The sequence below is a fragment of the Passer montanus genome, unplaced genomic scaffold (assembly GCF_014805655.1).
Source record: "Passer montanus isolate IOZ18808 unplaced genomic scaffold, ASM1480565v1 scaffold10, whole genome shotgun sequence".
Lineage (NCBI taxonomy): Eukaryota > Metazoa > Chordata > Aves > Passeriformes > Passeridae > Passer > Passer montanus.
In genome coordinates this window covers 1,928,690-1,952,839 of record NW_024356505.1, presented here as the reverse complement: position 1 = coordinate 1,952,839, position 24,150 = coordinate 1,928,690, and the positions used below count along the sequence as shown (strand labels likewise).

General features: G+C 41.8%; 1 protein-coding gene across 1 annotated transcript in view; it reads left to right on the top strand.

The window, feature by feature from the left end:
* Positions 1-24,150, top strand: part of SH3BP5 (SH3 domain binding protein 5) — a 51,457-nt gene that overhangs the window by 1,336 nt on the left and 25,971 nt on the right. Inside the window, exons 2-3 of the mRNA XM_039713396.1 lie at positions 999-1,061; positions 11,147-11,275. Coding sequence (XP_039569330.1) covers positions 999-1,061; positions 11,147-11,275 — 192 coding nt within the window. The remainder of the gene's footprint in view (positions 1-998; positions 1,062-11,146; positions 11,276-24,150) is intronic.

Genomic DNA, 24,150 nt, shown 5'->3' with positions numbered 1-24,150 from the left:
ATTAGGTAATTTTTGGATAAGTGTTTGTTTCAGACAGCATGGATACCCAAATAGGTGTTTTCCAAGTCCTAGGAGTAGGAAACGAAATCTGACCGCTGAGGATAAGAGAGCTAAACTGTTGTAATGAATTCCTTTCTGGTTGTAACCAGAGTCATTCTTGTAGTCTAGTGGGAAGCTGCTCAAGTGACAATCAATTTACAACATTTGGTTTGTACAGCAGAACATTTCCAGGCGTGTTCTGTTACACGGGTTGACAATTAAATAATGTTTAAATTGGAGAATATTCCTGTTAAAAATCTCATAATCTTGTTGCCCAGATAGAGAAAGCTATCAGATCTCCTCCTCAGGGTTGCTTTTTGAGGTAAGAAAGTCAGTAAGAATGAGCTTTATTTTTACAGTAACTTCATTCATGCCAATACTACTTCTACTACATATTTATTCAAGGGATTTAACACCTTTATTTCTGCTGTTAAGGGATCAAAATGTTGTCAGGAAGACAAATTATGTAAACCTACTTGTATGTCCCATGGACTGGTTGGGCTAAGAAATGGTTTGCCAAAATCCAAAATAAAATGTCTCTTGTGAGGCAAGATGTGTTTCTTATCAGTTTTGTCCTTTCACTGTGTGTCTCCTGTGATAGTACAAACTTTGCTAATCTTCTGGGGTGGGTGTGTCTGTCTCCCCAGTACCTCGCTGATATTGACTATTTTGATTAATGAGACAGAGCTTGTGTTTATTTGTAATAGTGAAGAAGTAGCCAGAATAGGAAATGTGTTGCCTTAACATAAAACTATAGAGCTTCTCTGTTTATTTTTCTTTTAAGTAGCAAAGTAGAAGACCTGTGGCAAAGTTAAGCTGAACATCTCAAGGCTTCCTCTTTGCACTAAATTCATTTGCCACAGCCCTTGTGAGCTTTCAGTGGGGATGCTGAATGAGCCTTCTCAGATATGTTTTTTTCCCTGATTTCTTACTATGCATCTGACTTTCTTTCCTTCTAGGGGGAGCTAGAAAAACTGAATCAATCTACAGATGATATCAATCGCAGAGAGACGGAGCTGGAGGTACAGAATTTATCCTTGCGTTTTCCTTTTGTGCACGTTGGATTTTTCTGAGTAAAAGGACAGTGTTTTTGATTAGGTTGCCTCCTGAATTTGTGCATCCTGAATGGTAATTTTGCAGCAAGAGCCTGGTGATAATGTTTTTAAAGGTATGAATTAACCTAACAGCCAAAAAGAAAGGGAAAAGGTGGAGGTGTGTTGACAGTGTAAAAAAACCCTGTGTGGAGAACCTCTCACACAACCACTGCCAGAACTTATTTTTAGGTTTTGACACTAAGCTTAGACAAGTTTTATTTTTACAAGTCACTGTTTTGTGTTTGTGATTATAAACAGGGAAAGTTATTTGGTTTAGAGGTTTTTGCCATACAACTGTCTGCCAGGATCTTCTCTTTGGTGGCTGTTTGGGGTTTTTTTAGATTGTTATCTTTGCCTTTTTTGTCATCACTTCCTGAACAAGGAGGGTGATGAAGGAAAATTGGAACAAAAGACTTCTTGGTTATACAGAGAGGTTTTTGGGGATACTTGAAAATCAAAAGCAAGTTCTGAAGAAATTCTTTCTAAATCCCCAAATTTGAGCTTCATCTACTTGGTAGTTATTCTGGAAGGCTCAGCATTATTGATCTAATAGTGAAGTGATCTAAGAGTGAAACTCTCCTATGTGTGTGTCTGAATTTTCTTTTCTTTGCAAAACAAAGAAGATAAATATAGTAGAAGTATAGGATAAATATGCTGCTAAAGAAAAACTGGCATAAAATATTACTTTACATCCTAAATAATTTTGATATCATTACAAAGTTTTGAATACTGTATTAAAACATCTGAGATTGCATTGAGGAACATACTGTAAAAGTACATCTGTAGATTTGTCTGTACCTTCAAAATATCAAAGTATGGTTGGTTTGTTTATTTGTTTTAAAATTTTTTTTCCTCTTGTGTGTCTTTTCATGAGATGGATACCTCAAGGATGGGGAGGTTCTGGGTAGAATTTTAAAATACTGGAGTATCCATGAAAAGCACTGAACAGAAAATGGGGTTATGATCTTCGGACAGGCCTTGTAGCTTTTTTCCTATCCCCACTTGTTTGCATGTTCTGTCATGTGTGGCATGTAGATCATTAATTTATTGGTTAATAAACTTAGTTAAATGGGGAACTATTTGCTATGCATAACAAAACAGTATTTTTGCTGTGAGAACTGTTCAGTGTCACCAGCATGATTTAAATTTTGAGTGAACTTTAAAAGTCAGTATAGTATTCTAGTCTGCACCAGTAGCAATTAAATGGACTTCAGGAATCTTTATATAGATATATTGAAAAAAATTATTATATGTATCTTTTCAGTCTCCTTATTTCATGCTGAGATACTAAAATTGAAAGATGGTGTTATGGATAGTTGCCTGGATTTCATCAATTTTGTCATAACCTTGCACTGAGGACATATTATGAAGCAGATGGAATAGTAGTAATAATGCAAAGGCATCCACATTAAATAAATCCCAGTGACTTTAAGATGGGATTTTGCTGCTTGATTAAAATTATTCATGTGATCAAGTGTTAGTAGAGCCTGCAGATTTGTAGCTACTGTGTGTGTGGCACATGCTGAGCTGTAGAGGCTGAAAGGCTCCTGGAAATATAACTGTAAATAAAAGAGCAGAATTTCCACATTGGGTTGGTCTTACATTGTTGCTTACTCAGCCTGGTAAATACCAGGTGTTAGGTAGAAAATAATATAATCATTCTCTGCACTTTGCCATTAAGTGTTTACTGCAGATCTGCCTGTAGTACTTACTGTAAGCAGTTTTTGATGGAATTAAGGTGAAATACCACCAAGAGTATGCTTTCTTGAATGTTTCCTCTTCACTTTTCATCCAAAAATCTTGTTACTGGATGGAAGCTAGTTTGTGGTATCATGCAACTGCATAGTTTTTAATCTGTGAAGATTTCATTGCATTTGATCTGCTTAAATATTGAGGACAAATGCAGTTGGATGATGTAAGCAAGGCTTGATTTATATCAAGGTTGATAAATGCATTTTAAATGGACTGAAAACCTTTCTAGGGGAAAGGAATTAAAAAAAAAAAAATCCCACAACGCCCAACACTTGTGGTTAGCAGAAAATCTCTGCATTCATACTCTGCACAAGAAAAGAAAGATTTGCCAAACAGCCTTATAGGAAAATTTGGAAGGAGGAGTTTGGAATTGGGATCATTCTGCTTCAAAGGTTTCCAGAATCCATGAATGCTGTTGAAAATGTGGGCTTCTGGGAGAGCTGTGCCGAGTTCCCCTTTGAAGATTTGCACTTTTGGCTCTTACTAGCAGCTTTGGGTCCCTCTTGCTACCCCTTCCTAGTTTGTGGTGTTCCTGCTATATGGAAGAAAGATGTGTGAGTGTTTTTTTAACCAGACAATGGAGTTATATTTATCCTCTTTTGCTAGTATCATTTTCTTCATCTTTTCAATATCTTTAATGGGAACATAGATGTATCATTACATTATTTAGAGCACCAGTTGCTGACTACCAGCTTCCTGTAATATTACTTTGTGGTCCATAGTCTCCCACTGTTGATTTTTTTTTCCCCAGAATAATCTGGAAAAGCAATGGCAATGTTTGAGTAGAAGGTATATTTCTGTGTAGGAAGTTCAGAAAAAGACACCCATGTTTTTGTGACTTGATGTACTCTCTGATAAGCAGGAAGGGTAACCTTGTGGCATCTGAATTCTGCAAGACTGTTCTGGACTTCCTGTATGTAGCTTTGTGTGAGTTGCTCTAAGTGAGAATGCTGGCTGTCTCCAGTTCCCATTAACTGGGGAAAAAAAAAAAGCTGTTAAATCCTTCTAAACCCATCCTTCTGTTCTTGCTGTGCCTCAGGTCTGCTTCTGCAGAATGGAGGTAATAGTGCTGCGTTACCCAGTGGAAAAATGTTATGGGGCTGAATTCAGTAGAGGCTTCTAGGATTTTGAGGCTGCACTGGCTTGGTGTAGCCACAGGAATGTCAGTGTTTGAGCAGTGTAGAAAATACTGGTGTCTACTGCTTACAGAGGTGATAAAACGGGGAATTCTGATTTAAGTTGACCAGCCTGCCACTTCTTTGAGTTCTGCTCTTAAACTGCCATAGGATCTGTTTTTAAGTTGAATAGCATGGGTTTTTAAATCTTTTAAAATAAGTTCTGCACCCACACTGCCTGTGAGAGCACTGGAGATACATGCATGGCATGGCATGGCTTGAACAGATACGTTGAAGTTGGATGCATATATTCTTTTCCTTTGAAGAATTACTCATTTTTTTGCTCTTTTGACCTGTCCTATTAAACCCTGAAGAAACATCCTGACCTGCTGACACTTGCTGCCTGTTCAGGAGTTGCAGAGCTGCTGAAGGGCACTGAGTGGCTCGTAGTTGTACGTTGCGTTAATGTATTGCCTGTTAATGAATCTTTGATTAGACCTGATTTAAAATCCATAATGCTGCTCCTCCTAAGTGCAACACTGAGCATTACTGACACAGCAGAAGGATGATAAGGGTTCTCTGAGGGATTTAACACTTGGCTTCGCTAATGTCCCTGTTTATGTTTGAAGTGTCTGTGAAGGGCCAGGGGAAATGTCTTGCAGGGGAGATAGAAGTGTGTTTTGGCCAAATGCAGGAGGTTTTTTCCTGTTTATTTGAAGTGCATCTCCATCTGAACTTGCATCAGGAGCTGTGAATGTCCTTAACAAATGTGCAGGATTTGCCTGTCCAGCCAGCTCACACAGGGCTTGGACTGGCTCTGAAAGTACAACTCAGATGTAACAAATTAACCCGGGGACCCTCTGGCAGCATTGCGGGGAGGGGAAATGCAGCACATACCATTAAAGTTACCACTGGAATCCCAGCTATCCCAAATGTGGTTTTTGTTAGAGAGAGTTTTTTGTGTTGCTGCAGCTACAAGCTTGCCAATGTTTGTTCATGGGAGATACTGCACAGGAAGACTGGAGCTGAACAGTGCTGCTTTCAGCCATGCTCCTTATCAGAGGGCCTGGTTGGGATCCTTCTTCTGTGCTTGCCTGGATCCTATAGTCCTGATCTGCAAGACTTTGTGTTACTTTTAGTTCTGGGTTTGTCATAACAATCACCCTGGGTTGTTGTTGGATATAAGGAAAGGGGTTTATTAGCTATGGTGCTCTTTCACTTCTGAGCCTGGTCAGCATTTGAACCTCTCTCAGAAGGGGAAGGACTTTGTCATGGTTTAACCCCAGCTGGCTGCTAAGCATGACACAGCCCCTTGCTCCCTCCCTGCCAGTGGGACGGGAAGGAGAACCAGAAGATAGAAGTGAGAAAACCCATGGATTGAGATAAAGGCAGTTAAGTGTAAAGCAAAATCTGCACACACAAGCAAAGCAAAACAAGGAATTAATTCTCTGCTTCCCACTGGCAGGCAGGTATTCACCACTTATTTAGAATTGCTTCTTACTTCTTCACTAAAATACTTGGTTTTAGGAAGAAAACTTGAGCTGTTGACCCTGTCACACATAAAGCATGTAAGTAGATTAAAAAAAGAAAAATCCTTTGGCTTTCAATTTTTAGAAAAATGACCTCTCAATGTCTGGAATCTCATTCTGGGCATGCCTGCTTGGCTTGAGGAAACATCTATCTGTGGAAACATCCGCCACCTTATCAGTATCCCTGTGCAGCATTTTCCAGTGTCCACAAAGGAATGCAGAGATAAGGGCAAAGCAGCTCACTGGCTGGTGTTCCTGCTGGCTTTTGGAGGAGGATGTACATGTGTGATGGATTTGTCCAGCATTATCAGGACAAATCTTTCCACACTTTATGATCTACTTGCTTCCATAGGAAATGGCTCCTGTGTGTGAATTCCTTGTTGTTTTGCCTTCTGCTTTCATCCAAGGATGAGTAAGGGAAGGCTTCTTCCTCTGCTGTGGCTCTGGAAAGATTTTGTCAACCAAGTGAGTCAAAGGGCTTTACTCGATTCATATTCTTGACGTAAAAATGGGTTTCCAGCCTGAGAGAGGAAGGGTTAGGTGGAGAAATCTTGCTTTGGAAGGAGCACCAGCACCCTCCCATGTCTGCTTTCTTCTCTTTTCTTCTCAGAGAATTAAAAACGTTTGTAGTAAAAAGTATTGGTAGTCTCAGTTTGTATCTGTCTGCAAGCAGGAGGTTAGAGCAAGGTACTGATTTTTTAATTTTTGTTAGATGGCAAATTAGTAGCTGCCTAAAAAAAAAAAAAAAACCAAATGGAAGGCTTTCCTTATCCGTTAAATATTGAGGTTCTACTTTTCCCCTTCCTTGCACTTTGTTTTTAAGATTTGGTTGCCAGTCTGGCTTACTTTAACTGCTCAGGTACCAACGAGACATTAAAAGTGTCTTTAACTGGTTTGATGCTCAAAGGTCGATTTCTGAGCACACCTTGTGCATCTCTTTGGCGTGGATGTATGACACTGATGCTGGCTTAGCTTGGAGATGAGCTTTTGCAGCTGGTAGGTTTTTGTAGCAGAGAAGATGGGTATGGATCCTGTCAACCTCTTGGAAATAGATGAAGCCTGTCTCAGCCAGCAGTTCCATTTCCATGCACCTGCCATGCTTGCCAGAGGTTCTGCACACCAGACTGTCACGAGACAACCTTTGTAAATGAAATTTAGATGTGCTTGGTACTAAGATGATTCAGACATGGTTGATATGTAGAGTTCATTTTAAAAATAAAATTGTTTGAAAATACATGTTTCATTTGATGGGCAGAAATAGTTATTTACTTGTCATCTGGCATCTAACACCAGCTCATCACCATCACTCATGAGTGAGGAAAACAGGCATGCTTTTTTCCTCTGACAGATGCAGTATAGGTTGAAAATTGCATTTTAGTTTTTCAGTTTTTTCCCCACATTTGAGAATGTGTCTTCAAATACTGCTGTAAGGATGATGTGTCCTTAAGTGTGGTCCCTCTTTCTCGTGCAGTGACTTGCCCAGCAGCAAGTCACTGGCAACAAAGTCTGCTTTTAATAATGAACTATTGCAGCAAAACCATATATGGGGTAGAGGTCTGGCATGCTCCTTAAGACAGTGCTAGTGAAATCTCTTTTGAAAAAAGAAGTGCTAAGGATTTTCAGGAAGAAAGCTGATGAGTGTGGAGCTCTTCCAGCCGTAGAACAAGATGTTGAAACGCAAACTGCAGCTGTCCACGTGCTACACTAAGTGCTCTGCCTGCTAGAGTGTGTGCATGACAAACACCTAGCTAGTAAGAGTCTACTTGTTAAGGCTGTAATTTAAGTGAGAAGCTTCTCCTGCTACTTTTTCTTTTTTTTTTTTTTTACCTTGCAACACACATTGAGGATAAATGGATAAATGCCTTAATCGGCTTTTGTCCAGCTTGGAAAAGGTTTATCATCATCTCATTTGAGCAAATAGGAGGGGAAAAAACATTGAAAGCTGACTGGCTAACATTTTCAAGGTCACCTTTCTATTTCCAAAATCAGAAACAAGGTGTTCTTGAAATTGATCACAGAAGATTAGGAGTGAGTAGAGGGGAAAACAGGCTTTTAAAATGTCAGGGGGTTTGAGATGTCTCATGTCAGTTGCATTGCTTCTGTTAGAGTTCAGTGCAGTGATGAGAAAAAAAAAAAGTGTTTTTAAAAACCAAAAAAAACCAAAACATAAGAACTCACCCAGAAATGGTGAGTGTGACTCACATGTTACCTAAGGCTGCTGTTATCAATGAATAGCATTTCTGCTGGAATAAGTTACCTTTCAAGAAACTGAAATACAGAAACCAGGGATTGAGGACTGTGCTAGAAAATTTCTGTGGCATATGCTGCACTGTCTTGGTTTTGCTCAGAACAGCAAGTTGCAGGAATTGACATATTTTCCATTCTCTGTTATCCGTGTGTGCAACGTGAAAGTCTAAATGAAGCAAGAGTTTGGCTGTTAAATCGTAACACTTTTGTGTGGAGGGGTAAGTCACACCAGAAGATTTGACAAGTAGCCTGAAAATGTTGTGGTTGTCTTTCTAACACGGATGTAGGACTTACCCTGTGCTGGGGACCACGAGTGAGCTGCAGTGATGTGCTGTTCTGAGCCTCTACGTTTTTGGTGTGAGTGTCCTTCAGAAAACACTGTTAAGAGGATTTGTAGCTTTGAACCACTTCACATGTGGGTCGAAGTGTCTCACTGACAGTAACGTGGGAAGCCAGACATAAAAAGTAGTGAATTAAATAAATTTCTAAGTTGACCATATGCCCATTCATTTCCATGAGTAATAGATGTGTTTCTCATGCCCCATAGGAGTAAGTGCACCAAGCCAGTCCTACTGACTGGTGCAATTGCCTTGGTGCTTCTGACCTCCCCATTTTCACATGAAGTGTAAAAATAGCTGCTGCACCTGAAGTTCTTACTCAGACTTGCCCAGGCTTACCTGCCAGGGGAGTTTTGTGCTGTCCCAAGGGTGATGTCTTTTGCAGGTGCTGTGCCAGCCCGTGGCAGGGTGCACAGCCTGGACCCAGGAGCGTGGCTGAGTGTGTGCAGGAGGGAGCTGTGACCCCGCTCTCAGGAGGGCTTGCCATAGCTCCCGGGTCAGAGGCATGGCCAGGAGAGCTGGGTCAGCTCGGGTTGAGGAGGCTGGGTGGTGTGAAGGCACTGGGTTCCCACAGGAGCACACATACAGTGTGGGATCATTCGCTTTTGGCGTGTAGTTTGGGCTGGTGGAGAGTTCAAGTGGTGTGTGTAGGGCTGCAGAGGGTGTGGGTTTGGCATCCCACCTCAGAGACCTCAGCATCCTGCTGCTGGGTCTGAAGGGGATGGCTGGAAACCTTTGGTAGGGGGACTAATCCCAGCAGAGAACTGAGCATCTGCTTGCTCTGTCATGCAGAAGGTGTTGGAGCCTGCAGGCTTGTGTTCCTGACAGTCAGGAGCCCAAGAATAAATGTCACTTAAAACAAGTTGTGATGGATGATACAAAATTCTGGAGTGTTTTGGTTTTCATTATTGCTCTTTGCTGCAAGAATGAGGGTGGTCAGACCTAAATTAAGCCTTAAAAGAAGAGCCAGTCATCTTTGGAGGAAAATGATAAACCGGGATTTCACACCAGTGTGTTCTTCAGCTGAAGCTTCCTATTCTGTGTAACTAACTACTTTGTGGAGTGGAGTTTGCTCATGGGCAAATGTCTCTTTCGCCATTTGTAAGACCTGTGCTTCAGGCACCAGTTAGAGGAGCACTTGGAGTTCAGTAATTTGTATCTGCTTCAGAGTTAAAGGGAGATGAATGGGTACAGAAGTTGCTGTTAATTTGACTGCTTTGTTCTTAGTGTCCTTTGTTTTCTTTTGTTTTGTTTTTCTAAACTCCAAGTGGGGACTAGTCATCTTTTTCCTATGGGATAAGACTGTATATAATTACTACATGAGTAAATTTGGGGTAGGTCTCCAAGCGCAGATTTGTAGTGATGATTTCTTTGTTCCAAGTGATCTTGCAAACGTGGGAACTGAACTTTTGGATGAATCACTGCACAGGGATTTTTTTACTTAAACTATTTATTTGCCTAACTAATATCCTTAAATGCAGCTTTCACAAAGAGTGAAAAGAAATCTTCCGGCTCATTCATTTAGAAATGAGCTTTTAATTCTGTTCCTACACCTGCAAAGAATTTTTCTCTTTGTTAATATACTTAAGTACTTAATATTTTTCTTGAAATATAGTCATCATGCTTGGAGTCTTTTTTCAGTTACTTATGAAACTCATTTTGAGCAGTGAACCATGTATGGTCCAGTAATTTAATTGGAAATATTCAAATTCTTCTCACTGAGAAAATCATTGACTCGATAAATATTGTTTAAATGATACATTTCAGGCTTTCACTGAGAAATGAGATTATTGACTGAATTTGAGTTAATGAAATAATAAGTTAATGTCCATTTAATTTTCCATTTTTGACCTTGTTACCCATTTGAATAATTCTTTAGAATAAATTGGAGTACCTTAGGAATCTAAAGCTATTTGGCCTGGATAAGATAATGGTGATGCTGGTTCAGGTTTTACATGACACTAAAAAGGAAGCAAAGAAGCTTTTACAGAAGTATGTTGCTTTTTCTGTAAAAACTGAGGTATTGTTGCATTTTTTTTCACTTCTGAGAGCATAGTGGCAGCTTGCAATGTATTTTAAATCTTCCAGTGAATAAGCAGTTTTGCATTCTAGAAATCATCAACAATAATGACTAAACCCTCCTGAATTGGGGCACTTCTTGAAGCCAGCTGCTTCCTGATTATTAACTTGTCACTCCAGCAGTCTGCATAAATGTTGCACTCTAATTAGAGTTACAAGCCTCGTTGAGAACTCACATGGCCCTTCCTCTTCATCTCCTTAAATCCTGGGCCAGGTCCCAGCCTGAATTTGCATCAGTCTGCAATAATTTCATATATTTAGAGTCTGTGGTGGATTCTGAGATTGAAATCGGAATCAGTTTGCTTACATGTGTGGAAATTTCAGTGGAGTGGAGGAAATATTTTAATTGCTTTAGCTAATCATGTAAGGAGCACAACTCATCCCATTTGGAAGTAGCTGGGTTTTTTAAATATAGAAAATATTAACAGTGAAGTGGAATGTAGGTGCCCTTATCCATTGATAGAAACCATAGCTGAAAAGATGGGCTTTCTGTGCCAATTCCAGCTGATTTTCCAGCCTGCTGTGGGAGTTTGGCTTGCCTGCTAGCACCATTCAAAGTCTGTGTATGCGAGATGGCTTTGCCATTGAAGTCCCTCTCAGAGCTTGTTACGCTGGTGTTTGCCTCCTCACCAAGTGAGTAATTTACAAACAATTCCTCTCTGAGAAACCCTGCCAGAGATAACATCTAGAAAAGGCTGTTGTAGGCTTTATATAAAAGCTGTCACTGAAAGACAAAGATTTGGTGTCCAGGATGCTGGCTTTAGGATTTGGCTCTGGGTTACAGGGTTCCTCTGCTGAAAAATTCTTAGTCCAAATGCCAGTAACTCTTTTGAATGTGTCAGCTCCTGTGTGAATCTGAAGAGGAACCTGAAGGTAGGAGCAAACAGGTGGAAATAATTTTTAAAGCTCTAATCTGCCTTTGTCCTTTCTTTCCTTCCTGCTGCGTTTTGAAGGATGCACGCCAGAAGTTCCGCTCTGTGCTGGTCGAGGCGACAGTAAAACTGGATGAGCTGGTCAAGAAGATTGGAAAAGCTGTAGAAGACTCTAAACCTTACTGGGAAGCTCGGAGGGTGGCCAGGCAGGTAAGAGCTTTCTGCCTTGTAAGCTTGTGGTGGTAGCTGGAGGGCACACACCGATGGTGTTGCTTCCCTGCTATTAATAATCCTCAGCAAGTGCACTTGGCTGGCACTGGGCTGTGTCTTCAGTTGCATGTCAGCCATGGGAACTGATGGCAGAATGGATTTCTTCACAGCCACAGCTGCACATGCTCTTCAAACCCAGAACAGCTACAGCAGACACAATAGCAAAAGACTAGCTCTCTTCTCTCATTATAAATGGCCTTTCAGAGCTCTCTCCTATCAGGAGTTGTACTGGTTTGAAAATACAGCGTAGACTTTGTGTGTATGGTTTTTCTTCTTAAAGCAAAATGCTCTGCAGCTAAATGGCTGCAGCTGGAAGCTGCAGGGAGAAGGCTGGAGTGGGGCAGGATTTGGTGCTGATTGGGTTGTGCTGAAGTAGGAATGTGCTAAATGTGTCTCTGAAGTGTTTTGGTTTGGGGACAAGCTGAGCTCGGCTTTCTCTGTCATCAGGGTCTTACCTCCCATGCCCCAACTACTGCTTGGTTACTGATAGGCCTGTGTAGCTCAGGGAGGGATGAGGTGTGGAGGGAAGAATGTGACCTGCTGGATGAAGGGAAAGCTAGAAAGCTTGTGACGTGTCAGGCAGCATCTCATTTTAGGGAAGAAGCTGCTGAGAGTTGAGTGTGTGGTGGCTTAGGCAGTGCTTCTGCTGGGTGTTTGTGGTGGTGGGGCTTGCTGTGGGTGAGGCTTTTTGGATTTTTCCCCAAGGGAAGCATGTTCCTGGTTGCTATTTCTGTTTTCTCTTGAGACAGGAAGAGTCAGGAAGAACTGCCTGGAGTTGCTTCTGTGCTTGGCTGCAAGGATGTGTGGAGTGGCATTTGTGGCTGGGTAGCTGGGATGTGATTGTGTTCAAGGGGAGAGTGAGAGATGGGGGTGGCATGTGTGAAATATGTGAAAACTGCAGAAGGATTTAGTTCATAAAAGTAGGTAGAGGGATGAGAAAAGTAGAGTAGGTGTGTGCCAGGAGGCAGGGAGTAAGGGAGTAAACTCTCAGGGGAAGGGAAGGGGAGGGAAGAGAATGTGTCCTCAGAACAGCACACAGGAAAGGTAGGAATGAACAAGCTTCATTCACATGAAAGCTGGTGAAGTAGGAACTGGGTTGATGGGATGTGGCGTAGAACATAACATGTGACTATGCTGATGCTTTAAATTGCATAGCATTGTTTTGGAGGCATTGTCTCAGGTGATGGGGATGAGGTGTAGGAGCTATTAGGCTTAATCCTGCAGACTAGGAGCGGTGTGGCAAACAGGTAAACTCTGCCCTGCTTGCTGTGCTTTGAAGTATCTGCCTCTCATCCGTAAGTGCTCTGGAACCCTGTTCTTGAAGACTATGGCGTGTGCTAGAGATAAACCAGTGATGAGTTACAGAAGTTAGTAATTGTGCAAACTAGTATGTGCAACTTGGAAAAACAATCCCTGCGATGCTGCCTTAAGCATGATCTTATACTTCTGTTACTATAAATATCTGGGTAAGGCACAACGTGCATAGGGCTTCAAGAGTTACACTTCGAAGAGTTAGTGGTGGAAGCACACACTTTGCAGTAAAAAAAAACAAACCCATCAGAAGATCAATTGACTTTGAGGTTTGTAACATCACAAACTCACAGCAGCGAACTTTGCCCTCTGTCCTGAAGCTGGCAGCGGTTTATGTTCTGGAAATGGAATTTTGTATTGTTACATCTCTGCTTCCCCTGAAATCCATTCAGTTGTTCTGGTTCAAAGGTACTTTGGAAGACCACTTAAGAAACCCAAGCTGCTGAAGGTCCTTACATTGGACCTTCAGGATTTAAATTAGCTGGCAGCGGTTTATGTTCTGGAAATGGAATTTTGTATTGTTCTCTGCTTCCCCTGAAATCCATTCAGTTGTTCTGGTTCAAAGGTACTTTGGAAGACCACTAAGAAACCCAAGCTGCTGAAGATCCTTAAATTGGACCTTCAGGATTTAAATTAAAAAGATAAAGCAGAATCACTGCTCCAGCAGTAGGCTTGTTAGAGGGAGCAGTATTTTTTTCCCCAATCCATTCTGTCACTAGCTAGATTTAAATGCCATTTATCCCAGATCTGTTTGTTTGCTTCACATTCATTTGTGTTTTAATTCCTTGACAGCATTTTATTTTAAAGCAGGGGTTGCCCTTCTAACCATGCATTTTAAATTAAAAAGATAAAGCAGAATCACTGCTCCAGCAGTAGGCTTGTTAGAGGGAGCAGTATTTTTTTCCTCTAATCCATTCTGTCACTAGCTAGATTTAAATGCTATTTATCCCAGATCTGTTAATTTGCTTCACATTCATTTGTGTTTTAATTGCTTGACAGCATTTTATTTTAAAGCAGGGGTTGCCCTTCTAACCATGCATTTCACTTTTTTTGTTTTGTTTAATGAATCTGGTCATGAAACAGAGTTCCCACTTTGTATCTGCTCAGCAGACAGACATAGAAGATGGTTTCTGGTTTCCCTTTTGCTCTTTGTCTAATAACATCTTAAAATGGAAAATGTGAGGGCCAAGAGGAATGCAAGCTTTGAACAATGGTGAATCTATCTGGAAGGTGGGAGATTGGAAAGATTGGTGCCAATCATCAGTTAAGCATCTGCCTAAAGATTTTTTTTCTAGTTTTAATTTAATCAAAATAGTTCCACTTAACTGGGAGCAAATCCACTATGATAAACCATGGAGGAGGGGTGAGTAGGTAGGGAAATATGAAACTGGAGGAGTGTACCAGAGTATTAACATGGTTAGGTGCCAGTTTGCATTTCTCTTTTTACTTTGATTTGCAAAACTCTAGCGAAATCATGGGAAGAGCTTGTTGTTATTATTTTTAAAAAATTTAAATGAATAATAACATCTAGCCTATGAAGAATTGTCTTCCTCCTCCTTTCTTTACACTTACTTTAGAGCCATTAGGCTGTCTCTAAAAATACAGGAACAAGGTTCTTGAGGGCTGAAACAGCTTTAATTAAACAATAAGGGAAAAATGAGTGACTCTACTGGTAAGAGAAAGGGAAGTGTAAATTCCTGTTTGTTCTCACTAAAGGGAAGTAAAACTATGACCTTGTAAATTTTAAGCCTTTTGGAAATACAGAATTGCATAATTAATGACTCTTCGTTTGGCAGAAATGCAGGAGTTGTCCAGAGTTACTTGGGTTTAAGATGTCAGCTGCAGGGTAAGTTACCTAATGCAAGCTGTAGTAAGTCACACTGAGGAGTTTGCTTTCACTCGGCACCAGCACGAGTCTCTTTTGGAATTACATGTTTCATCTATTAAAATAAAACCCAGCAAAAAGGTATGAGGCCAGTGATACGGGGTCACCAAAAACCAGGTCACCAGCTGAAGTATAACCCTGGAGAAGCTTTAAGATCTTGAGCCCTTTTGTCTACTCACCCTTATCCCCATCTTGTGCAATCCTGTGTTGCAGAAGATAGGGAATTCAAAGCAAATTAGCTCTCGTTTGGAATTACATGTTTCATCTATTAAAATAAAACCCAGCAAAAAGGTATGAGGCCAGTGATACGGGGTCACCAAAAACCAGGTCACCAGCTGAAGTATAACCCTGGAGAAGCTTTAAGACCTTGAGCCCTTTTGTCTACTCACCCTTATCCCCATCTTGTGCAATCCTGTGTTGGCAGAAGATAGGGAGTTCAAAGCAAATTAACTCTCCTATGCAAAGGTCCTGTAGGATCTTGTTTGTGGAATGTTTGCCAAGAGAGCCATGGCTTGGCCTATCTCAGGGTGAAACTTTGCTTCACCAGAACACTGGTCCCTTAGTGTGAGGATCTGAGTACTCTGCCCTCTGAAATGGTGGCACAGGGAGTCAGGATGCTGTCTGTTGGTACCAAAGCAGTAAGATTTGGCTTTTGCTGACACTCAAGTGAGTTCTAGCTAATATTCTTGTTCAAGGAGATTTAGTGTAACTTCTGCCAAGACAGAACTGTTGTGATTCCTCATTTGGTACAGCAGTGGGCCTTTTGTGTTGATTGCAGACAGCACCTTATTGTTTTGCAGCATTTTGATTCCAATTTGTTGTTTAATCAAATTCTGAAGTAATTATGCCATAAGAACAATTTTTTTGTTTGGTACATTGTCTTTCCACGTTGTTCTTTTACTTCTGCAGTAGTGCCCATGTTCAGTGGAAGAACCTTGGCACGTAGAGGATTGTGCATGTGCACAAGCCATGCCCACATTGCAGCAATATGAAATTCCTGTAATCCAAAGGTGGCCCAGGTTCTAAATGTTCAGAAAATCAAACTTCCCATGTTTGTTTGGTTTGGCTGGTGGTTTATTCTTTTTTTTTTTTCACTAGTAGCTGCCTCCCTAGCTGTCTAGTCAAAGAATGAGACTTTTCTTGCCCAAAGTTAATGGGGAAGAAGGGTGAAGTTGCCAGGAAACATTAATAATGTAAACAGAAGTCCTGAGCCTCTGAGGTAAGGAGTGTCTTAAGCTGCTGTTGACTTAACATTTTGCAGGGCTGGGGCTGGAAAGTGCCTATGCAATGGTGCTCACAGTAGTGCCTGAGCAAGTGACAGGGCTGGGAAGTGTGTTACCTCCCTGGTGACAGGATGCTGTGCAAAAGCAAGTGTGGTCTAATGCATAAATCACTGGGCTGGCAGGAGCTGATTTTGTGCTGCTGCATGGCACAGATGAATGACTTCATCTCTCTCTCAGTTCCCATGTAAAATGAAGCTGTCGGGCTGCTGTGGAGCTGAGTTCGTTAAGGGAAGTAAAAGCACTTTGGGGTCACAGGGTGAGAGGTGCCTTTAAAACATTGCTGTCCATACATCATCACTTGTGAACCCATAGACAAATTGAACAGGAGATGTGCCTTTCTGCTTTGCTTTTGCTGGAAAAATAATCTGATAAAAGTGTATTTCCACCACCACAAATAAAACAGTCCATGTATTTTTAGTGACCCTGACCTAACTAAAAGCCCTGGGAGTATTGATTTTAATTACGTTTCAGCATTGGTTTGGTTTGGTTTTGGTTCTTTTTTGTTGGTTGTTTTTTGTTTGGTGGTGGGCTGGTTTAGTTTTGTGGCAGGGTGAGGCAGCATTGGTTTGGTTTGGTTTTGGTTCTTTTTTGTTGGTTGGTTGGTGTTGTTTGGTGGTGGGCTGGTTTGGTTTGGTTTTGTGGCCGGGTGAGGGGTTACATTTTATTGGCTCAGATTGGGAGGGAGGATGCTTTGCTGTACTTTAGTGCTGAGCCTATTTGGGAGAGATACAGTTTTGCTGTGTGATATTCCCTTCACCCCTCTGCCCCCCTGCCTCATTTAGCTTTTACAAAAAAGTGTCAGAAAACTTGCTTCAGGCAAAAATAGGTGAAAGATCTATGCTAGGTCATACCTGTCTGTACATCTCAGTGAGGGACCCACCTGTACCACGTGTTCATACAGCAGTATGTTGGAGGATATGCATGTTCTGCTTCCTCTTGGGTCAGTTTTCCTAGGTTTTACAACTATTTCTCTTTTTCATGTTGTTGACATAATTAAGCAGCACTCTTTTATCTGAAAAGGCTTGGAAAAAGCTGCTGGAATGAATATTTACAGTGGTTCTTCTCCACTGATGTCCAGGCATACCCGAGAGGAAGTGCAGTTGATAGGCAAGTAGGGACAGCTGTCCCATCCTGTTCCCTGCAACTTTTTATGTTGTAGAGCTCCTTTCTCTCACCTCACTAATAATCTTTTATGACTGGATTGCCACATCTGTGTGAAGAAATCAGCTGAGAGAATAAAGAATTATTTGAGGTGAGCTTTCAGATATTCAGATCCTGCACCTCCATTCTGCTTGTCTTCACAAAACTTAGGGGAGCCCAGTTACCACTGGGAAATTATTTCCTCTCTCAAATGTGAGCTTTGATGTGATTCAATGAATTTTTTATTCAAAGTGAATCAGGATGAGAAGTAGCTGCTGTAATCTTGCAGAACAGGAATTGAGGAGGAACTGAGCCACTTTGTGGTGAAGGTGGGAGGGCTGTAAGCAGATATGAGCACACCTACCTAGCTGGCAGAGTCTTCCTCAGCAGGTGAGACTGATACCCTTCTTGTAGAGATCAAGCCAGTAAATGAACAAAACTTTCTGAAGTGGCCATTGCATCTCAGCTTCTAAGTGTACAGCTTGAGATGTCTGAAAGTAGTGTGGCAAGTGGGGAAAGTTGCAGATGGTAACTTCCTTAGCTCAGGAAACAAAAGCTTTTTAAATTCTTGTAACTTGAAGGTTCAAAACTGCCAAACATCCTTAAGAGTAATTAGGAACTGGAAACAGTGGTCTTGCCAGTGTCAATTCCTGCAGCACCCGAGTTTTGTATCCAGATTCACTCAGTGAGTGAGAGCTAATGGGATCACAGCACCAGCTGGCTCTGCTGGGAGAAGGAGGGCAGCATTGAGTGTGGATGACAGCTCCTGGGTCCAGTTCCAACAGTGGTAGACATCTAGGTCTTTCCCTCTGGTTCCTAGACACTAAATGTGTTTTCCATCAGTATACTGACTTCCCATGTCATAAGGAATCTCCTTCTCCGTCCTACTTTTAGGAGCTGAAGTCCTGATGCTCATGTTTAGGACAACAAGGAGTTAAGACTGATTTGTCTAATCTGGTAAGCTTATCTTGGCAAAAAAAAAAAAAGGTGGAGGGAGAAGGAACTTGAGAAGCAAAAATTAAATGTCAGCAGAACTGTGACAGACTTGCATTCCTGTTTGGAGACTTGCCATGGAGCTAGTAAAAAGCAAAATTATTGGCACAGTTACAGTGGAACAACCAGCTGACCTTTCCTGGCTGAAGGAGTGTTTCTGGTTAACTGTTCATAAACCAAGTAACTATTGTGTGGATTCACATTTTGAAAGGAAAGAATACAGAAACTTGAAAATAAACTTTAGTAAACCTTCTGCAAATTCTCCCAACTGTTTCAGGAAAAAAACAAATGCCCAGAGTACGTGACTGCTTTCTGTGACTATAGTTCAGGGCTGTTATTGTTGTTAAATAATCGTACAGTCATGAAATGGTTTGGGTTAGAAGGGACCTTAAATACCAACAAGTTCCAGCCCACCTGCCGTGGGCATAGGTGCCACCCACTAGACCAGGTTGCTCAATGCCCAAACCATCCTGTTCTTGGATGCTTCCAGGGATGGGGCATCCACAGCTGCTCTGGGCAACCTGTTACAGTGCCTCAGTGTTCTCTGAGTAAATAATTTCTTCCTAACATGTAATCTAAATCTCTCACCTTTTGGTTTAAAACTGCTTCCCTTGTCTGATCACTAGGACATGTTTTGGTATGCTTTATTATTTGCATTTTGGATGGATGTTGCTGCTCTGGCCTTTTGCGACAACCAGTCTAGGCTGGCAGTGTAGGTTGTGTTGTTTGTGCCCTGCCTGTGCTGTTTGTCCTTTTAGGTGATGATGCTGTATTGCAGCTGCCCTGGTGGGTTTTGGGGAGCCTCTTGGCAGTGGGAGATGGGAGGGGATGATGCCTGGATTGGGAAGGTGGATTGAAGATATTCACTCCTGGGTCTATAAATCAACCATGTGGAAATGGCTGTGATTTTTAGATTACTTGGTGGAGAGGCAGGGGAGCAGCTCCCTTTCTGACCTGGAACTTTGTGGTTGAGGGCCCTGTGTGTGGGATGGAGGCTGCTGCCATGGCCTCAGCTGGCGCCGCGCAGGCCAGGCTGGGAGGGAGGGAGGCAGGCAGCACCAGCCTTGCCTGGGAACAGATGACTGGTATGCTCTGAAGGGAAAAGAGACATGGAACTTGCTGGGTGAGCAGTCAGGAATCTCAGTGCTGTGAGGAAATGGTAAGGGAAGGAAACGTAGGTGAGCTGTGCAAGAAGTGCCTGAAAGTATGAAGCGTTGAGGCTGTGTGTTGTACCTGTTTGCCTGTGAAGTTTTGTGTGTTCTTTTAACCTTTTTGCTCCTTATGGGCCTGCTCTAGGTCTGAACCCCTTCTTCCCACCAACGTTTTTGGTTTTTTTATTACAAAACACATCATTAAATCTTGGGGAAACCGTGTCGATGTGACGTCAGTCCTGTGGTGAAATGTGGAGTTCCCACTGCTGTGATCCCAAAGGGCATTCTCACTACAGTAATCTCCCTTCCCACACAAAGCATGGCTGAAGAGGGCATAAGCCAAGCAAGGGAATCTGTAGCTTTGTTATTGAGGGTGAGGAGTCACTTCCTGGATTTTCACCAGGGAATCCACTGAATTTTGTAAGCTCTTTCTAAAGCAGGATGTACTTTGGATTCAGTCAAGCAAATGTTTTGCCATGCTCAAAGTTAGGTGGAGTTGTCTCCTGTCCTTAGAACTTGAAAACTGTATTTTAAGTCTTGAATCATGGTTCTGTTGCATTTTCCTTCAGGCCAAAGTAGCAACAAAGACTAGGAAGCAGGGAACTCTGGGTCACTTACCTGGGTCAACAAGCTAGGTTTTGCCTGGCTGATTTATTAACATTATTTATTTACTTAAAACCTGACTTAATGTGGCTTTTGTGTTCTGGCTGTCACCTGGTTGAACAGTGTGATATTGGACTGTGTCAAACTAGGTGTCCTTAAACTGTCGAAAAGATGACAGATGTTGGCTGGTTGGCTTGGGAAAGTTATGCCAAAGATCTGAAGGAAAGCTTCTTAATGTGTTTATCTTCCCATCAACCTTACTAATAGGCCAGTAGGTCAGTGTGGCTGGCAGGTTTTTACCCTCTTCGTCTGTCCCATGTTTGGGAGCACTGACAACTGCTGCTTCTCAGAGGAACAGAAAAAAATCCTTACCTAATTCAAACGTAGGGCTCTGTTGCTTTTATTTCCTGCAGAAGAGGTGGCATCTATAACAATATCATCTGCATGTACAATGTTCCTGGCACATTTGGGTAGTGGGAACTAATTTTAACCACTTGCTTGTTGAAATAGCTGTGTCAGTAAGTTCTGTGTGTGTGCATGTCCCTCTCTAAAAGTTAGATCACCTGTATCTCTGGGCCTCTGTGCCTCAGTGAATGGGTCTAGTTGTTCTAGGTTGTTATTCATACACTCTGCATTTCTGGTTTGTGTGAGCACTGTCCTGTTGAAGGATGGTTGTATCAGCTATTGATACAAAAAATGTTTTCTTAGGGTTGTTTGCTGATGTGCCTTGGAGGGCTCCATCATGTAAATTTTTGACTGTGCTCTGTGAATTAGAGGTTCTTCCCTCTTCTGCTTTTCTTTGCAGAAGTAGAAGAAAATACTATTTAATCTGTTTTGAAGAATTTATCTAGGAGAGATAAAAAAATTACTCTCTTTTGGTGTCTCTCCCACTTTCTCCAGCCCTATCTCAAAGCCTCCATCACTTCTCAGCCATAGTGGATGGCAGTAGCTCAAAGCCAGATATTCAACCTCCTCTCCTCCTCTCCATTAATTGTTGGGAATCAAATGACCTAATTATTTTTCCTACCTTCAAGAATGTTTTTGGTTTTTTTTTTCTGTTGTGAAATACTTAAAGTATTGTGCAAGTAGATCTGAAGTAATGGAATACTGGGTTAAGCTGGTGTGGAAATACCCTCAGTTCTTTGGAGTAACAAGGAGAGGGCTGGTACAGAGGAAATTGGGGTTTTTTTGATAGATGTCAGCAGATTTAGGCAGAAAGAAATTTATATAGGTGGTCTGGCTATTATGTTTAGTCACAGATACAATAACAAATGTTGGAACTGGCAGGAAGGTATGAGCAGCTCTCAAAGGGTGCTGGAATGTGCAAATAGAACAGAATCCCTTTTTTCCTCTACTGTTGCATGAAGATTTGAGTAACATCATTTTGCATCCTCTTCAATTTGGAAAAGTCTGAGAGATTAGGTTGTGCATTCCTTTGTGTGACTGTAACACTTCCACAGCTATTGCCAGAACACTGATCTAAAGGAAGAAAACCCAAAACAATTTAAAGGAAAGGTTTGCTTTGCTTTGTTGTCTGTCACCATTTTCTCCCCTGATTTTTTTTTTTGTCTGGCTTCTAGTAAAGTCTATTTCAAGAGACTGTAAACCACAGACAGGATAATCTGTTAAAAATAGTAGTTGGCATTTGAGCCTGGGTGGCTTGAGGTCAGGGTGATATCCTGTCTACCTGTTTTGTGTGATAATTGCTCGGGAATGACTGCTGAAGGCAGCAAAGTCTTGCAACTTGGGGGAATTTTTTCAGCCAACCAAGTATTTATTGTGTACAGTGGTCTAAATAGGTGGGATTTTATAGTGATATAGTTTTTGGAGTGATATATGCTCATGCTGAGGTCTGCTGCCAAAACAGATGTGATATGGATGTTGGTTACTGGATGTGCTTTGTAATGACTTCTAGTAAAATAGTACGAATTTTGGAGCTTTTGTCTGTTCTTGCTGGAAAAGGTTATTTGAAGACTCTAATTTCTGTATTAGGTAATTAGCATGTGGGAATGGCTCTGCATTGACTTAGCTTCTGTAAGAAATAAATCTCAATTGCAGCAAACAAAAAGTTGTACTGTTCAACAAGAAACTTTGCTGCCAGGATGTGGGAGAAATGTTCGCCTCATTTAGCTGTGTCTGCTTCTGGTGGTTGTTTGGTTTTTGTTTCGTTGTTGTTTGGTTTGTCTTGGTAGGTTCTTTTAATTTGGTGAAGTGTGCTAATGGCTTGTTCTCAAAGGAGTATTTTATTGCTGTGAAGTGGGACTGACATTCCCTATTCCTGCTGCTACCTAGACTGTTTCCTTCGAGGAATGGACTTAGCCCTTCGTTAGTCCAGGACACCGCCTGCATCTTCTTTGGTTAAGTGAAGCAAGCCTGTTATTCACCTGTGCTATGGAGTTGTGTAATTTGCCTAGAAAAAATGTTGGAGGGTCAATAGTTATCTTCAACATGTCCCTTAGGAGGATGGCTGTCTAAAAAGTATCTATGAGCATGCAAAGGTGGACAAGGTCAGCATAGAACTTTCTTCCAGAGCGTATTCCTGGTATTGAGGACAGGCTGGTGGGTGTGGGGCTTTCTGGGAACTGGGAGAACATGTCCAGAACAGCCCATCAGCCAGGTGAAACTCCTACCCACATGCCTTGTCTTTGCTTGTGCCAGTATGAATGCACAAGATGTGCTTTCAGAACCAGGGTGCCAATACCTTACCAGCACTCTGGAAACTTCTATTTAAGAAAAATTTGCTGCTTTGGTGGTGATTACATGAGACAAGGATCCAGTGTTTCTCCTGAGCATACCTGTTGCATCTGCATGTGCTGAATGTTGATTATCTTGGATGATTAAAAAAAGCCACTGACGCAGGCGGTGTACCTCTGCCAGGGTGTATTCATGGGAGTTGTTCCTTGCTTCTATATTTAATTCCAGCAAAGCAGACTGCTGCCAGGTGCAGATGAGCATGTAGAGCCTCTGTAAACCTGGAAACCAGCTGTAAGCCCTAGACTCGCTGACTCACTGCCTAAGCTCTCAGAATGCAGGTGCATAGAGCAGGGAGGATTATCCCGATGTTTTTGTCTCTTAATAAGATCTTTTACCTTTGAGATCAAAACCTGGACATATTCTATCATCCCCTCTTGCAGAAAGCAACAGCTTAATAATTTTGGGCACAAACAATTGCACAACTAACAAGCAGATGGCAGTGAATGCCCAAGAAGGCTGTGCCTGAATGGTATTAGACAGAACCATTTGTCATGCTCTGGTGCCACAGACTTGTTAATTAGTGTGAGTAACTCCAAGGCACACCAGCATCTCTCAACAACCACATGAAAAACAAAGGAGGGGCAAAAGGCTTGGGGTAGTGTCTCCCATGCAATCTCTGCACCCAAGTGAGCATCACCTCCCTGTTCCTGTAAGGCAAGGAGTTACATTGATTAAAACCAGCGAGGAGACCAGCAGGTTTCAGATGGCTGACTGCACATGGCAGTGATCAGCTCAGAGGGGATATCCTTGCCCTGTTTCACAAGATCCTGGTTACAGCCTAGATGGGAGCTGCCAGAGAACAGGGAAGGGCTGGCAGCTGATTGTTCAGTCCAGTTCAGGACTGGTCTTAACAGTGTTTGAGGGAACTGTGTGTTCAGGTGTTTTCTTTCTCATTTCCTTCCACAGCTTCCAAAGAAGGGAGGTGGGATTCTGCCTTTGAGGAGTCCAGCTGTCTGCATGCTGGAAAAGAAGCAGCTAATGAATGAGCTCTTGGTTGTGCCCTGAACATTTGGGGTCTTTGAACACACTCATGATCCTGTCTTAAAGGAGTTACACATACCACCTAACTTTAGCACAGAGCTGGATGTCTCTTGAAGCATGCTTTGTAGGTCTGCTCTTATTTCCTGAGCCTTTTTATAGACTACATAGGAATGTAACACACAACCAGGAGTCAGGTCAGTTCTGCAACAATTTGGCTGTTAGAAGAGAAGGGGTAGATGCACTTAGGGCACCAAAAGCCCAGAACAAGAATAAGATACCTAATCAAAAGCAGAGACTAAGGGACACATGGTTTTAGTGTTCCACAGGCATTTCACTAGTTATGCAGCAGGGAGGAAATGGTTTGTATTTCACAAAACTCTAGCAAGGCTTGTTTTCACCTTTTCCTGCCCTCTGCCTTCTCCATCCAGTTAAAAATCTTTCAATCTGCTTTTGAAAAACAAATTCTAACCCATGCTCAATTATATAGCTTTATAATAAACTGTGTAAAGAACTACAGAGTATTTCAGACTCTTGAGAGACTGTATTTTTTGATGCAAACAGTCATCATGGATTATATAGCTCAGGCTACGTAGATGTGTCAAAATGAGGTCACTCACAAGGCCTTGGATTTTGGAAGTTGTTTAGAAAAATATAGCTAGAAGGGGTTTCTGGAGTGTTTTTACTATTTTACAGTTCTGGTTTAGATCAGAGTTT